Genomic DNA, 13783 nt, shown 5'->3' with positions numbered 1-13783 from the left:
ATCTGCTAACAGCAACAAGGAAAGGAGTGATCAGGATGAGGGTGCCTCTAACCTCAATCCCATCTCCTGATCTCAGTAAGCAAGTTTAAACCTCCCCATCCCTGCCCACTGAGTTGTGGCAGGTGTGGGGAGAAGTGTTGGTACATGTGTTTGGGTTTCAGTTTGTAGTCTAGCAACATCTGGGGACACACGGCTGGACTACTGTGAGATGCAGCAGTAGTACCGATTCAGCTTGGCCTTCCAGCATTTTGTACCTGGATCAAGAGTTCCATGTATGTTCCAGTATGCACAGGCAGCCCTTCTATGTGAATAATCATTCCTATCCATTACAGCAGATCTCGCAGTTTTGTATGCGTAAAAGAATGAGCGTGTAGGATTGTCACATTCACTGATGTCGTGGATGACAAGCTCTGAGTGTTTATTAGCGCACCCGTGCCTGCCAACCTCCTGAAGACTCAAGTAGTATTTTTGTAGAAAGCAATCAGAATTTAACTTTTAAAATACTTATTTGCATCAGAATTCTGTCTTTCAATTAAAAAAAATTGAATTCCTTCTTGTTTTATTCAAAATAGAAAAACGTAGTTCTCCCTTACCCCATCCTGCCCCATCCTTAAGTAAAAAGGCACACTTTAGACTGAGGAAAGTATGTGTTTGAATCAGGTTAAATGCTATTTGCTAATTAAATTTATTTACTTTGACTATAAAAGATCATCTTTATTGACAAATGTAAGAATAGTCTAGAATTTATACAAAAGTAGTAAATAAATCGAGATTGCTGCTACAGAATGTATACTCCAAAATATTATAGTAAACATGCTAGGGATACTTAAAACAAAATGTCAAAAAAACCAACTGGTTGCTGGTATGTCTATAACAAGCTTGTGCGTTATAATCAAGTGTGTACTTCAGTATACAGAAAACTAGATTTCAAGGATTTTTTGGCGGGGGGGAGGGGAGGCTATATACAGTGGTGTAGTGGAGAAAGTCCTCGCTTGGTCTTGAATGGGCAATTAATTATTATTATTATTATTTATTTAAATAGCACCATCAGTGTACATGGTGCTGTACAGAGTAAAACAGTAAAAGACCAATTAGTTTTACAAAAGACCTGCTGGTGGAGATGAAAACCACTAGAACTGGTTTGTTGAAATGGATCAATATAAGTGCCAACGTTTTTTGGACTCTCCTTGGGAACATGGGGGTTGTCATGATGAGCGCCTGCACTTCAAAATTTTCCACTCTACCACTACTTATGTAAGGCACTGAACATCATGTTTGGGGCAGGGGCAGATCATGGAAAGAGTTCTACTTAGGCAATTCTTCTATAATGATGCGAGAGACTGAGTTCCATCCAGTTGAAGCATCTCCTCTCGGATAATCTGAGCAAGTACCGACCCAAACAGCAACATCCACCAGTCCAGCACTGATGCCTTCACATAATCCTTCCACTGTTTTAAAAACAAAACATATGCTAGTTTTGCTCAAAATTTACAACCCCCCAAAAGGGAGTGTTAGGATGCAGAGAATATGGAATTAGGTTCATCAGTATAGGCAAGGATCTCTACAAATGCTAGAATCCTCTGACCAAAAGAAGCAGAGAACCAGAATTATCTCTAGCAACAACAGCGGAGCAGAGGGCACTCGGCAAGTACAGTCCTTGGCTGGCCAGGACTTGAAACTTGGATGGCTGAAGAGAAGGAAGCAATGCTTCCTTCCTCCGTGTGGTCATTTCACCTAGGAGCGAGTGTCCTGTCCCTACAGCTGCTCCCTAGTATTCCCTTGTGTGCTAAGTGAGAAACTCGTGTTGGGAGCCTTTCCATTTCCCTTCTGCACAAGTTCCTTGCATATCCCTGGTTGTTTTTATCAGTATTCTCAAATGTACTTTACATGTAAAACTAGAATTTCAATCTTTTAAAAAGCCATTCAATATGGCAGCAGAAATAGCAATGCTTTTGTTAGAAACCACAACAACACAAAACTCCACCAGCTAATAGCTGTTACTAAACATCTTGCTCTCATTTTAATAGAAAATGATATTTAATTGTCTCCTTACATTTCTATTTTGTGTGTGTCGCAGAAAATTTCAAGGGCAATAACCTCATCAGGTTTGACCTTTGTATTTTGGATCTCTTTCTATCATTTTAGGGCATCCATATCATAGCTGCAAAGTTGGGAGTGGTGTCTTTCCCTGCACAGTACTGTTCTCTGTTGCAGTATGATCCTAAAAGGGAGAGGGGAACCTGGTGAATAAGTCGCTATTAGCATTGTGCCGTGTATCTGAATGCTTTCCTGCATTGAAACTATGAGGGTCTAAGGCTGGTTGGAGGATGCTGGGAACTATAGTCCAACCCATCTGGAGGGCACCAGACTAGGGAAAGCTGTAATAGTTATTTACCACTACAAAGGAAAATTTGTCAGTAGCATTTTTACTTGAGCAGCCAAGTGGCCTGGTCAGCATTTCACATTGGCCCAGGCCTTATGAAATTCCCACACACTGTTTTTGATACCTACCTGAAGAAGTGCGGTGTATGTTGATAGTGGAATTTAACTCTGGACTTCCTTGATCTAAATAAATTATGGCTTCAATAGGAAGTGGCCCAGAGCATTCGGCTCCGTTAAATGTAAAATACCATCGTGAACAACAAGCATTTTTGCATTTAAGTCGAAGTGATCCGCTGAAGAGGACTCTCAAAGCACTGTTGGTACGCATCTTTGTGAATGTACATTCCTATTAGAAAACACAAAGAAGTTGTGTGTTGAAGCTGGGGATTACTTATTTATTAGTTTAGATAAAAGTTGTTTTCAATGTCTCAGGGGTATTCCATATGGCGACACGGTACCTTTGAGTCTCCTGCTACTAGAAGAGGATTAGTCAACCCCAAGCAATGTGAAAAACATTTTTCATCATATCTTTGTACCCTCAATGTATCTTGAGTACATTCCAAGTTTAATTGTGCTATTTTAATAAAAACAATGTTTGCTTACTGCAATTTTTCCAAGGTCTATGCCATAGTTCAGGGCACTCCATGAACACTGTTTGTAGTTAGGCGTCCAAGACTCCTCAAAGCTTTCCCGCATACATTCTCCTTTTTCTCCTTTAAACCCATCTCGGCCAGGGATCCCAGGTGTGCCTGGGATTCCATTTACACCAGGGTTTCCGTCCCTTCCAGGAACACCAGTAGGTCCTTGCAAACACATTCCATTATACTGAAAAGCAAAATTCACATTTATTTTTTGTAATATTTAGTTGTGTTTATTTACTTAACACAAATATTTATTTGGGGAAGGGTGCATGTGTGCCAGCCAATCAGCACTCTGTGTAGCCAGCTGGAGAAAGGGCTAGCCAATCAGCACTCGCTGCAGCCAGCTGGAGAGATGGGCAGCCAATCAGCACTACAGTCAGCTTCTGCTAGAAACAGGAAGAACAGATGACTTGAGTTCATTTCTCAAATCAGGAAGCCCCTAGTTTGAAATGAAATTGTGCCTGTTTGAACTTGCATGCAACACAAGCCAATGAATGTTTACTCCTAAGTAAGTCCCACTGTTTCAAAGGGACTTACTCCTAGGTAAATGGGCACAGGATTACAGCCACAGGATTGTGGTGTTAAGCAAGCCTCTTTTGCAGAATCAGATTATTGCTGGTTTTATTGTGTTTTTATCATTTTTAATACTGCATTGTTTTTTATTAGGTTTTTATTGTTTTATGCCAATTTGGGAGGGCTCCTACCCTGAAAGATGACAAAGAAATGTATTAAATAAAATAATAAATAAAATATGCCAGTGCAGTGCTTTGAACATAATAAAATACTATATAAAATATCCTGTTACTGAAGTGGAAAGGAACAGCTGGCTCAAATAGGTTTTCTGTAGTAAACACACTTCATTTACCTAGGGTGACTAGAGATGTGAAGGCCCGGAAAAATTCAGAAAAAAACCATTTTTTTTCCAAAGCCTTTTTTGGTTTTTTTCCAAAAAAAAATTGAAAAAAATGAAGAAAAAATGGATTACGGGATGTTTTATTTTAGCATGATGAATAAAATGTTTAAGACAAGGTGTTCAGATATTTACTTCTCCAAATGGTTTCTAAAAACTGTACAGTATCAGATTATTACAATGTCTGTGCACCAAGGACAAGCAAGTCCTAGGTTGCAAACTGAGACTACAACTCTCAAATGCAAGAGGAAGATGCATTTCTGCCTCTCGGGGGCACTTCCATGGAAGCAGGGACTGAAACTAATAGTGATAGCTATAGGTCAGAAAATGAGTCTGATTAAATTTCATGCATATTCATTGAATCTTGGTTCCACCCCCCCCATTTTTCTCAGTTCTTTTTATGGGAATGGGAGCTTTATGTCTTGACACTGGAGGACTAGTGGAGACATAAATAATTTTCTTTGTTATGAATGTTGGTGGTTTCTTCAGTTGTTTTTTTTTTAATTGTGTTTTGCCTGCTCATAAACTAGCAGAACCAAGGAGGTTCCTTACAGTTCAGGTGTTCCTAACAGTTCAGGAGCTTGTAGCTCCATTTGTTACCCCCCAAAAGTTAAAAAAGTAGATTAAATTTGTAATAATTGTTTGAATACACTAGTTTTAATATTCCAAATGTAATAATTTTATGCCAAACCAACTTGGACATAATTACATTTTATGTTCCTAAAGTAACAAAGTGACTTTCAATCTGTAAAAAGTGCTAATATTGCATTATTTCAATTTTCCTGAAAATTTTCGTTTTTTCTGGAAAAAAAATTGGGGGGGGCAGTTTTTTTTCCATGGCTTCAAAATTTCTGGAAATTTTACATCTCTAAGGGCAGGGCTCCTTTATCTTTAACAGTTACATAGAAAAGGGAACTTTAGCAGCTGTCATTTGTATGCATACAGCACCTGGTGAAATTTCCTATTCATCACAACCGTCAAAGGCACAGGAGCCCTGCCCTTTTTTTGTATCTGGTCAAGATACAAAAAAGCACACTTTTCCCCATTTCTCTTTTTGTATCCTGGAAAGTGCATTTTCCACTCCTCCGTAGTATTCATGGCCATGTAAAGGGGAGGGGACAGGGCCAGCCCTACCACTAGGCAGAAAGAGGCAGCTGCCTCAGGCAGCAGATTTGTTGTGAAAAAGCAGAAAATAGTTATTAATTTATTGACATTGTATTTTGATTGCTAGGGATGGGGAGAGGTACTTGTGAGAATTTCTGCATTGGGTGCCAAAATAATTTTGTTGATCGTGGATAATAGGAAGTATGCACCATGACTTTGGGGGTGAGGGGAGAGCATCCATTTGCTGTTCTGCCTCAGGCAGCCAAATGGCATAGGCCCAGCCCTGGGAGTGTGGGCATTAAGTCCAGAGTCTAAAATTACATAGCTGCACCACTGTTTAGATGCTAGCTATGCTCATCTGAATAGTTTTATGATACACAAAGTCTAAACCAATTCAGTCCCATATAGTCGTTATAGCATTACATTTAATTTGGGGGAAAGAACCATTTTTTCTTTCTCTCCTTCCACCCACACCTCCCTCTCCCTTGCTTAGATTTAACTAGGCAGTACTTCCCCCTCCCCCCAGTGGACATACATCTGGGGGAGGAGAGGACGTGGTGGTGACTGTAGCCACAGCCTCCCTCAGCCAGCTCTGCTGATGTGTCCAACATGGAAATGAATGCCTTGAATGAGCAAGAATGTTTAAGAAACCCACTAACCGTTTCTCTAAAGGTTCAGCTAAGTGAGTAATAACAAAGATTCAAGGAGATCAATCAGATTACTCATCTTCTGCTGCCACAGTGTCCCACCACAGCGGACTCCTTCCCACCCCTCCAACTGTGGGTGTTATGTTAGCCAAGAGAGCAAGCTCAGGTCGTAACAATGGCTACACTACATAGCAGTCTTGCCCAGCTTGGTGCCCTCCTGATGTGTTGGGCTACAACTCCCATCATTCCCAGCCAGCAGGCTGTGAATGATGAGAGTTGCAATCCAACACATCTGGAGGGCACCAAGTTGGGGAAGGCTAAATTACTTGCATTCTGAATTCACACTCCAAATGGGTAGAAACATTTTTGAATGCTCCCCCGCATAAAACATAATGAACGCTTCCATCCGCTTACTCCCTTGTTCCCTCCCGGTCCTTTTTCCTTTTGTTTCATGTCTATCAGATTTCTTTTCTTTTTCTTTGCAACAGCACCTAGAAAATATGAAGTGCTTTGACCTCATCATCTCATATTATCTTCCTCATCAACTCCCAGCATATATGAAAGTAATAAATCGGTGTGTGTGTGTGCATAGAATGCTTCTCTGGTGCGCTAGTAACAAGCAACATGCTGAGCCTTCTATTATTATTATTATTATTATTATTATTATTATTATTAGTAGTAGTAGTAGTAGTAGTAGTAGTAGTAGTAGTAATAGCAGCAGCAGCAGTATCCCGCCTTTTGCCCAATATTGAGCCTCAGTATATATAAGAGAGACTTTTAGAATATTGTCACTTCCCCGTGTCGCCTGAAGTGGTACAGTCCAGAAAGGATTCTACCACTTCGGTTTACCTCGCGTTCCGTGCAAAGCGCCGATTGACTCCCAAAGGGGACAACTGGTTGAGGGAGCTGGTGGGCGGCGACGAATCTATGCCCCGCTGAATACGCGCCTCAGGGGCCTCCGCTGGGCTCCAGCGTGGCCCTTGGTATCAAGCCCCCACCCTCGCCGCTCAAGACCCCTCCAGGCGCCGCGGGGAGCCGTCCACTCACCACGTCCACCACCTCCCTCTGACGCAGCGCCTTCTGCTTCCCTTTGGGGTTCTCCGACATCCCGGGCGGCGGCGCCGTCGCCAGCAATAGCACCAGCGGCAGCAGCAACGCCGCGGCGAGCGCAGGCGGCGGAGGCAGCGCGGTCGGCAGCAGGAGCTTCATGGCCGGCGGCAACGGCTGGCGCTTGTGGACCTGGCGGAAACAGAAGCGCGCTGTGCCGAGGGGGAGCGCGGATGAATTGGACAGTGTCTGCCGCCGCCGCGCGCATAGACGCCCCTTTCACTGCAGCCGGACCCCACCAGCTCCCTCCCAGGGGACGGCCAGGAATGCGCCGCCGGCCGCGCTCAGCAGTAGCGCTCGCCTGGCCAGCGAATGGCCCAGGGGCACAAGCAGGGCGCCGCCTTCTCCCCCCGCCCAAAATTAATATGGCCGAGATAGAGAGAGGGTCAATGCACGGGGCACAATAATGTGGGGTGAGCGGTTTACACCAAACGTGTCCATCCCGGGTCTGCGGGGGAATGGCCACTGGGGGGCGCATGGCTAACTCGCCGCGCGCTCTAGGCGCCATCTAGTTCCCCTCCTAGGACCGTCTTGGATGAAAGCCAAACTGGGAAAACGCGGCCGCTTCTTCCCCTCGGCTGTGAGGGGCTCACATTTCCAGATGCGACACATTCCTTGCTTTCTGCTATGCCTGAACACAGCCCAGGTTTTCTTTCCATACCGGCGACGCGCTCGGGGCGAGGGGTTGGGGGTTGGCTATTAACACAAAGGCGGCTTAAGGCCAAGGTATCCTCCATTGCAGAGCATTAAAAACAGGTGTGTGGAATGCAGTGGCATTTAATTTCTACGTAGGAAAAAGTATACTGGTGCATGGTTTTCTCTTGGCGACACAGCATGATACGTGAATAAAATGCCTTTTGGGGTCGGAGGGAGGTGGGGTTTACGATTACTGCTAATGTGAAATGAAGGCAGTGCCCTTGAAACGAAGTGTGTATTATCTAGCCGCTGTTGTGGTTTTTTCTAATTTGATTTACAGAGAATGGGGGGAAACTGGCTTAACCACCACTTGTTTTTTTCAAAAGACCCAACCCTTCTTGTGTGTTGTTAGAAATGGAGTCAGCGTGGGATAGTGGTTAGAGTATTGGGATGGGACTTGGGAAGATCTTGGTTCTAGTCCCTGCTGGGCTATGAAGCTCCCTGGGTGACTTTAGGCCAGTTGTTGATTCTCAGCCTAACTTACCTCACAGGGTTGTGGTTGGGGATAAAATGGCAAGGAGGAGGAGGACCATGCGAAGGGGGGGGGGGGAAGCAGGGTATTAATGTAATAATAACTTTAAAAATACAGAGTTGCAGTCCCAAGCACTTATGCAACCTCATCCTGTGGTCTACTGGGGATGGCTGCCAATACTCAAAAGGTTTTCACCCACAAAACTAGTTGGGAGCTTATGGTGCCTTAGCAGCCAAGACAAAAGCACATTGATAGCAGGAGAAAACAAACCTAACATAGTAAGCAATGACAACCACTCCCAGGTAACCATGCAGCAACCTACTAACCAACATTGTTCACAGATAACATTCACGCACCAGCCATGCATGCTGGTTTGGTTCCAGTTTGGGTGTGGCTGAGCAAGTTCTATGCAGTGCCCCCCCCCCATTTACTAGATGGCAGAGGCTCACTTGGTATGCATGTACTGGTGGTATCCAGTATACATATGTGAGCTGGAGGTTCTGCTGTATAGGAAGATAGGGTGGGGAAATGTTAGCCCAGCTGCTGTGACGCTGAGCAGAGCTCAGGGCTTCCTCAGTGTGCATATATTTATTCTTTCTTTATTTACAATATTTATATACTGCTCCATATCTAAAATAGATTCCGGAGCTGTGAACATAGATATAAAACAGTAAAAAGATTAAAACAGCAAATTAAAACAGTTTAATTTAAAACAGAATACCAATAAAAACGGTGGGTGGTCAGTTGAAGAATGCTTCCTGGGAAAGAATTGTTTTCAGGAGGTGCCAGAAGTAGCACAGTGTTGGCGTGTGCCTGACTTCCAGGGGCAGGGAGTTCCGAAGAGATGGGGCCATCACACTAAAGGCTCTTCTCTTGGTGGACTCCAATCAGGACAATCTGGGTGGTCCCACTCCTGAAGGGGGCATACACTGGGGAAAGGGGTGGTGGCAGCCAGTACATGAATGTCGGTGGGAATTGCTAATTGTGGTTCTCAAGTCACAGAAACCCTGAGCTCTGCTGAGACTAGCATACGCAACTAACAAAACAAAAAGAAATCACCGAAACAATTTCTGATATCTGTTCTACATCCCTCCCCAAACCACTGTGATCGAAAGTAAGAGAGCAGCCCTGGTAAAGTCATTCCCTCATTGGAAGCTAGAGCTGCCAATCACTCCTCTGCCTCCATTCACCCCTCCAACCCCTAGCTAGTATTTTCCTTTTATGGAGTAAGGTTCAAAAATGATCAAATAAGGATTACAGAAGTATAAGCACCACCCAGGTCAGATGCCTCCGAACCAACCCATTTCATCTTGGATTGTTTTGGATTCTGGTTTCCCCCAGATTCAGAGATGGTCTGAATATATTCAAAGATGGGATATTTGCTTCATATTTGTGCCTTGTGCAAGGTGTTTCCATAGCTCTACCAGTTGAGCTGCACCAGTGCCAGCAGCAGTGGGCCCTGCCAAAGCCCCAGCAATTGTCCCACCATGCTGGATGCTGGAGCTATGTCGCTTTACATGGAAGTCACCAATACATTTAGAGTAAGTGCTATCTATGTCACTTGAGTGTCCTTTTACCCAAGTTCCTCACCACCAGGCTCCCACTTAGAGTTTTATGTATTTATACTTATTGTTCCCTGCCTCGATCCAAACGGAGAGGCAGGTAAGAAATAATTGATGACGACGCAGCCTTCATAAACCTAGTACCCTCCAGATATGTAAAGAATGAAAGAACCACCATGCTGGATCACACCAAGAGTCAATCTAATCCAGCATTCTGTTCACACAGTGGCAACCAGCCGCCTACAGGAAACCTACAAGTAGGACGAGTGCCATCGCACCCTCCTGCTTATGCTCCCCAGCAACTGACATTCAGAGCTATACTGCCTCTGATAATGGCGGTAACATATAGCCATCAAGACTAATAGCCACTTATAATCTTCTCCATTAATTTGTCTAACCCCATTTTAAAGTCATCCAAGTGGGTGGCCGTCGCTACATCTTGTGGTAGCGAATTCCATAGTTTAAGTATGCATTCTGTGAAGGAGTGCTTCCTTTTTTATCTGCCCTGAGTCTCCCACCATTCAGCTTCATGGTATGATCCCAGGTTCTAGTATTATTTGAGAGAGAAATGCCTCTATCCACTTTCTCCACACAGTGCATAATTATGACCCTCCTAGGTCAAGCTGCTCAGAAGCTCTAGCATCCCCTGATGTGATGCCAGCCATTGCGAAGGAAGCATAGTATGATGTGCTCTCTCTTTTCCACCCACCTCCAGCAAAGGTGAAAGAGCCTTTTTGTCATACCACCTGCTACTCCAAAGCTAGAGGTTCTTTATGTGCAGTCAGCAGCACAGATAATGACGTGAGAGCGGAAGAGGAAGCTATGACACATCCAATTTCACTGTAGCTAATCAAAAGACAAAAACCTGCCTAGCTCTGTACTCCAAAGTCAAGAGGGCATCAGTGTTGAGCTATGAGTCTTGGGCAAAATCATGACGTCAGTTGGATACTTCCCATACAGGCCACCAGTTGGCTACTCTTGGCATAGTAGAATACCGAGCTATTTCTCAGTGCTTTGATGACTTAACAGCCCTGGCAACCAGTAACATCACCATGTTAAAGTACTCTGTTGTAATTATTAAAACAGCCAAGCATTCCAATTCCACCTGGATGTAGCTAAAATTTATATCCTTGAACTGTGGCATTACTCCAGATAACTGCTGGCGTTTGTCAGTGGTTCAGAGTCAAAGGCAAGGCATTTAATTGCTTGCCGAGAAGCTATCTGTTACTATTCACATTTACCTTAGTTATTTGTGAGGCTTGCCGGGGCCTGCCCACTTGCGGTTAAATTTGACTAACACAATCCATCTAGAGCTATTTACACACTATGCACCATTGATGCATAGTGAATCACTTAGAAGGGAAATGCCTCACAACTTAAATGCGTAGATATTGTTTTGCCAAACGCTAGCAGAATATATATATTTAATCATGAATAGTATGAAGGTAGGGTGCAATTCAGCTCAATTAAAATCAGTGGGAGCTTTTTAATTGACTTTTGGATGAAGTGTTTGCATTTCTCCTCTAAGTGGTTCACTATGCATCAATGCATTTCTTTTAAAACATTTATATCCAGGCTTCCATCCCAACATTGGGATTTCCAGGATAGCTACCATATTTCTTTGATTGTAAGACGCCATCGATTGTAAGACGCACACTAATTTCAGTACCATCAACAGAAAAAAAGCTTTGATTCTAAGAAATAATAAATGCACCCGCGATTCTAAGACGCACCCTGTTTTTAGAGATGTTTATATGGGGGGAAAAGTGTGTCTTAGAATTGAAGAAATACGGTACCTATTTTGCAAAAACTTAATTTCAAAAAGGAAACAAAATGGAGACTACATTTTAAAAAACAGATTAAAAACTCGAGCTGGTCATGCCAAAGCTTTTCTAAATATGTGATTTCTATAATATTTTTTTTTAAAAAAATGGTAATATGAATAAAAATACTATAAATACTTTTAAAATAAGGTATAAGCTGACCAAGGGTGGGGGATGCTACTGCTAAAAGTGCTCCTCACCCAGGGCACTTTTTATCTTAAAACATTATCCTAATGTTTGCATAAGTGCAGAAAATTGGGATCCTTTATATTTCCCTGATTTAGGCAACATCCCTCTCCAAGGGTTCATCAAATAGATAAATAAGCCGCTTAAGACTGAAGTACAGATCAGACGTCCCATGAGAGAGGCATTTTTACTTGTAAAAAAGATTCAGATCAATAAACTGCAAGATTCTTATGACAACATAACTTTCTCACTTTTGAATAAAAATAAGCAGAAAGAATCATCGTAAGGAGAAATAAAAACACAAGAAGGACTTATAGCAAAGCTCTTCTGTATAAGCCATATTTGTTGCCTTTGATGCAAGTTGTCTCTTTTTTGCATGTAAATACTGGATGTAAGCATTGGCAAAGGGTTTTGCTCAAACAGCCATACAAAAAAGGCAGGCTAATTTTTCAAAGCACCACAGAACAGAGCATCTAGTGCCAGTTGATGGATGCAGAGTTTTCCTGTGATGTGGAGTTTTAATGAGATATTCCTTTGAGAGTGGGTGGTCAGACTTCAAAAAGAAATCTAATTCTTCATCCTATTCAGCTGTTATGCTCCTCCTCTGTGTTTTGCAGAAAGCGAAGATCCTCAGTTTGCTGAAGCAGCTGAATTGGAAGAACTTGGAACAGTCTTGATGAAATTTCTTACATCCAGCTGAAAGAATTTGGAAGAAGCAGGGGCTTGTTCTTTTCTTTGAAATAGATCACCACATTTCGAAGAAGAAATCTCAACCTATTTATTTAATTTATTTATTTATTTATTACATTTTTATACCACCCAATAGCCGAAGCTCTCTGGGTGGTTCACAAAAATTAAAACCATAATAAAACAACCAACAGGTTAAAAGCACAAATACAAAATACAGTATAAAAAGCACAACCAGAATTAAATTATGCAGCAAAATTGATGTAAGATTAAAATACAGAGTTAAAACAGTAAAGTTTAAATTTAAGTTAAAATTAAGTGTTAAAATACTGAGAGAATAAAAAGGTCTTCAGCTGGCGACGAAAGGAGTACAGTGTAGGTGCCAGGCGGACCTCTCTGGGGAGCTCATTCCACAACCGGGGTGCCACAGCAGAGAAAGCCCTCCTCCTAGTAGCCACCTGCCTCACGGAGAAGGGCCCCTGTAGATGATCTTAAGGTCCGGGCAGGTACATATGGGAGGAGGCGTTCCTTCCAATAACCTGGCCCCAAACCGTTTAGGGCTTTAAATGTCAATACCAGCACTTTGAATCGGGCCCGGACCTGGACTGGCAGCCAATGAAGTTGTAAAAGGACTGGCGTAATGTGAACCTACATCTTCTGCTACCTCCTGCTCTTTGCAGGTGGTCTTTTTAAAATATTTCAGGAGGTGCTGCAAGTTAGAAAATTATTTTTCTAACTAGGAGGTACTTAATATCGCAAACAAGCTTGCGATAGTAACAAACATGTAAGTTATTTTCTTGATTTAGACTTTGCATGTCACTCTTATCCTGGAAAGCAAAACTTACTGAAAATCTGTACAATACTGCAATGAAAAAAGCAAATCCAATATTAGAAATTACTAGGGAAGAGACTGAAAATAGCATATCAATATGATGTTGTGTTCAGTTCTAGGTGCATTATCTCAAAAGGGGCACATAGAGCTGTGAAAAGGAAATTAAAATTATTGGAGTGGTGGTGAAACATGTTATCTCTAAATAATAGTCTGATAACAATGTTTACCAAAAAAAGGGGACAAGGGAGGCAAACATGACAGAGGTTTATATTATAAATGTGGAGAGCAGAGAAAAACACAAGTCATCCAATGAGATAGATTGTCAAACTAATTTAAGCCCCGATTGATTACAAGAGTAACTACTCCAAATTTGACTAAATCTGGAACCAATCTATAATATGTAATTCTTGACATAAACTACTCCATTTTTAAAAAAGAAAGGTAAAGTCTATCGATGCCTACTGGTCATAATAGCTAACAAAAACCTGACTCTTTATATTCATTGGCAGTATACAATACCACACGCTGGGGAGAGACAGGAGACCGCTATCTCTTCCCCAATCTGCTGGTGAACTTGTCGGAGGCATCCAGCTGGCCACAGTTGAAGACTGAGCACAGGGAACAATGAATCTTTTTCTTCATCCAGCAACGTAACCTGCATTTAACTAAACTTTCAATTAAGCGGCTGAGAAGCGTCACCCTTGCCTAGAGCTGGCCCAAGCTATCTTTCCGCT

The 13783-nt window shown here is 42.5% G+C and overlaps 1 protein-coding gene across 1 annotated transcript; it reads right to left on the bottom strand.

Moving 5' to 3' along the window:
* Nucleotides 1–1090: 1090 nt before the first annotated feature.
* CTHRC1 (collagen triple helix repeat containing 1) lies at nt 1091–6893 on the bottom strand. Its single transcript, XM_063131320.1, has 4 exons — nt 6732–6893; nt 2986–3207; nt 2512–2728; nt 1091–1448 (listed from the first exon to the last, which is right to left on the bottom strand). Exons 1-4 carry the CDS (start codon nt 6891–6893, stop codon nt 1306–1308), a joined length of 744 nt encoding a protein of 247 aa, XP_062987390.1. The 3' UTR covers nt 1091–1305.
* Between the last annotated feature and the right edge of the window lie 6890 nt (nt 6894–13783).

Source organism: Elgaria multicarinata, chromosome 7 (genome assembly GCF_023053635.1).
Source record: "Elgaria multicarinata webbii isolate HBS135686 ecotype San Diego chromosome 7, rElgMul1.1.pri, whole genome shotgun sequence".
Lineage (NCBI taxonomy): Eukaryota > Metazoa > Chordata > Lepidosauria > Squamata > Anguidae > Elgaria > Elgaria multicarinata.
Note: the sequence above shows the minus strand (reverse complement) of the source record. Positions and strands in the feature narration are given on the sequence as shown.

What these genes read in the sequence shown, in the direction of transcription:
- CTHRC1 (XM_063131320.1), bottom strand. Translation starts at nt 6,893, where the DNA reads ATGAAGCTCCTGCTGCCGACCGCGCTGCCTCCGCCGCCTGCGCTCGCC. An exon ending in AGAGGGAGGTGGTGGACGTG is followed by an intron (nt 3,208 to 6,731) that starts GTGAGTGGACGG and finishes TTTGCTTTTCAG; the next exon opens with TATAATGGAATGTGTTTGCA. An exon ending in TAGACCTTGGAAAAATTGCA is followed by an intron (nt 2,729 to 2,985) that starts GTAAGCAAACAT and finishes GTTTTCTAATAG; the next exon opens with GAATGTACATTCACAAAGAT.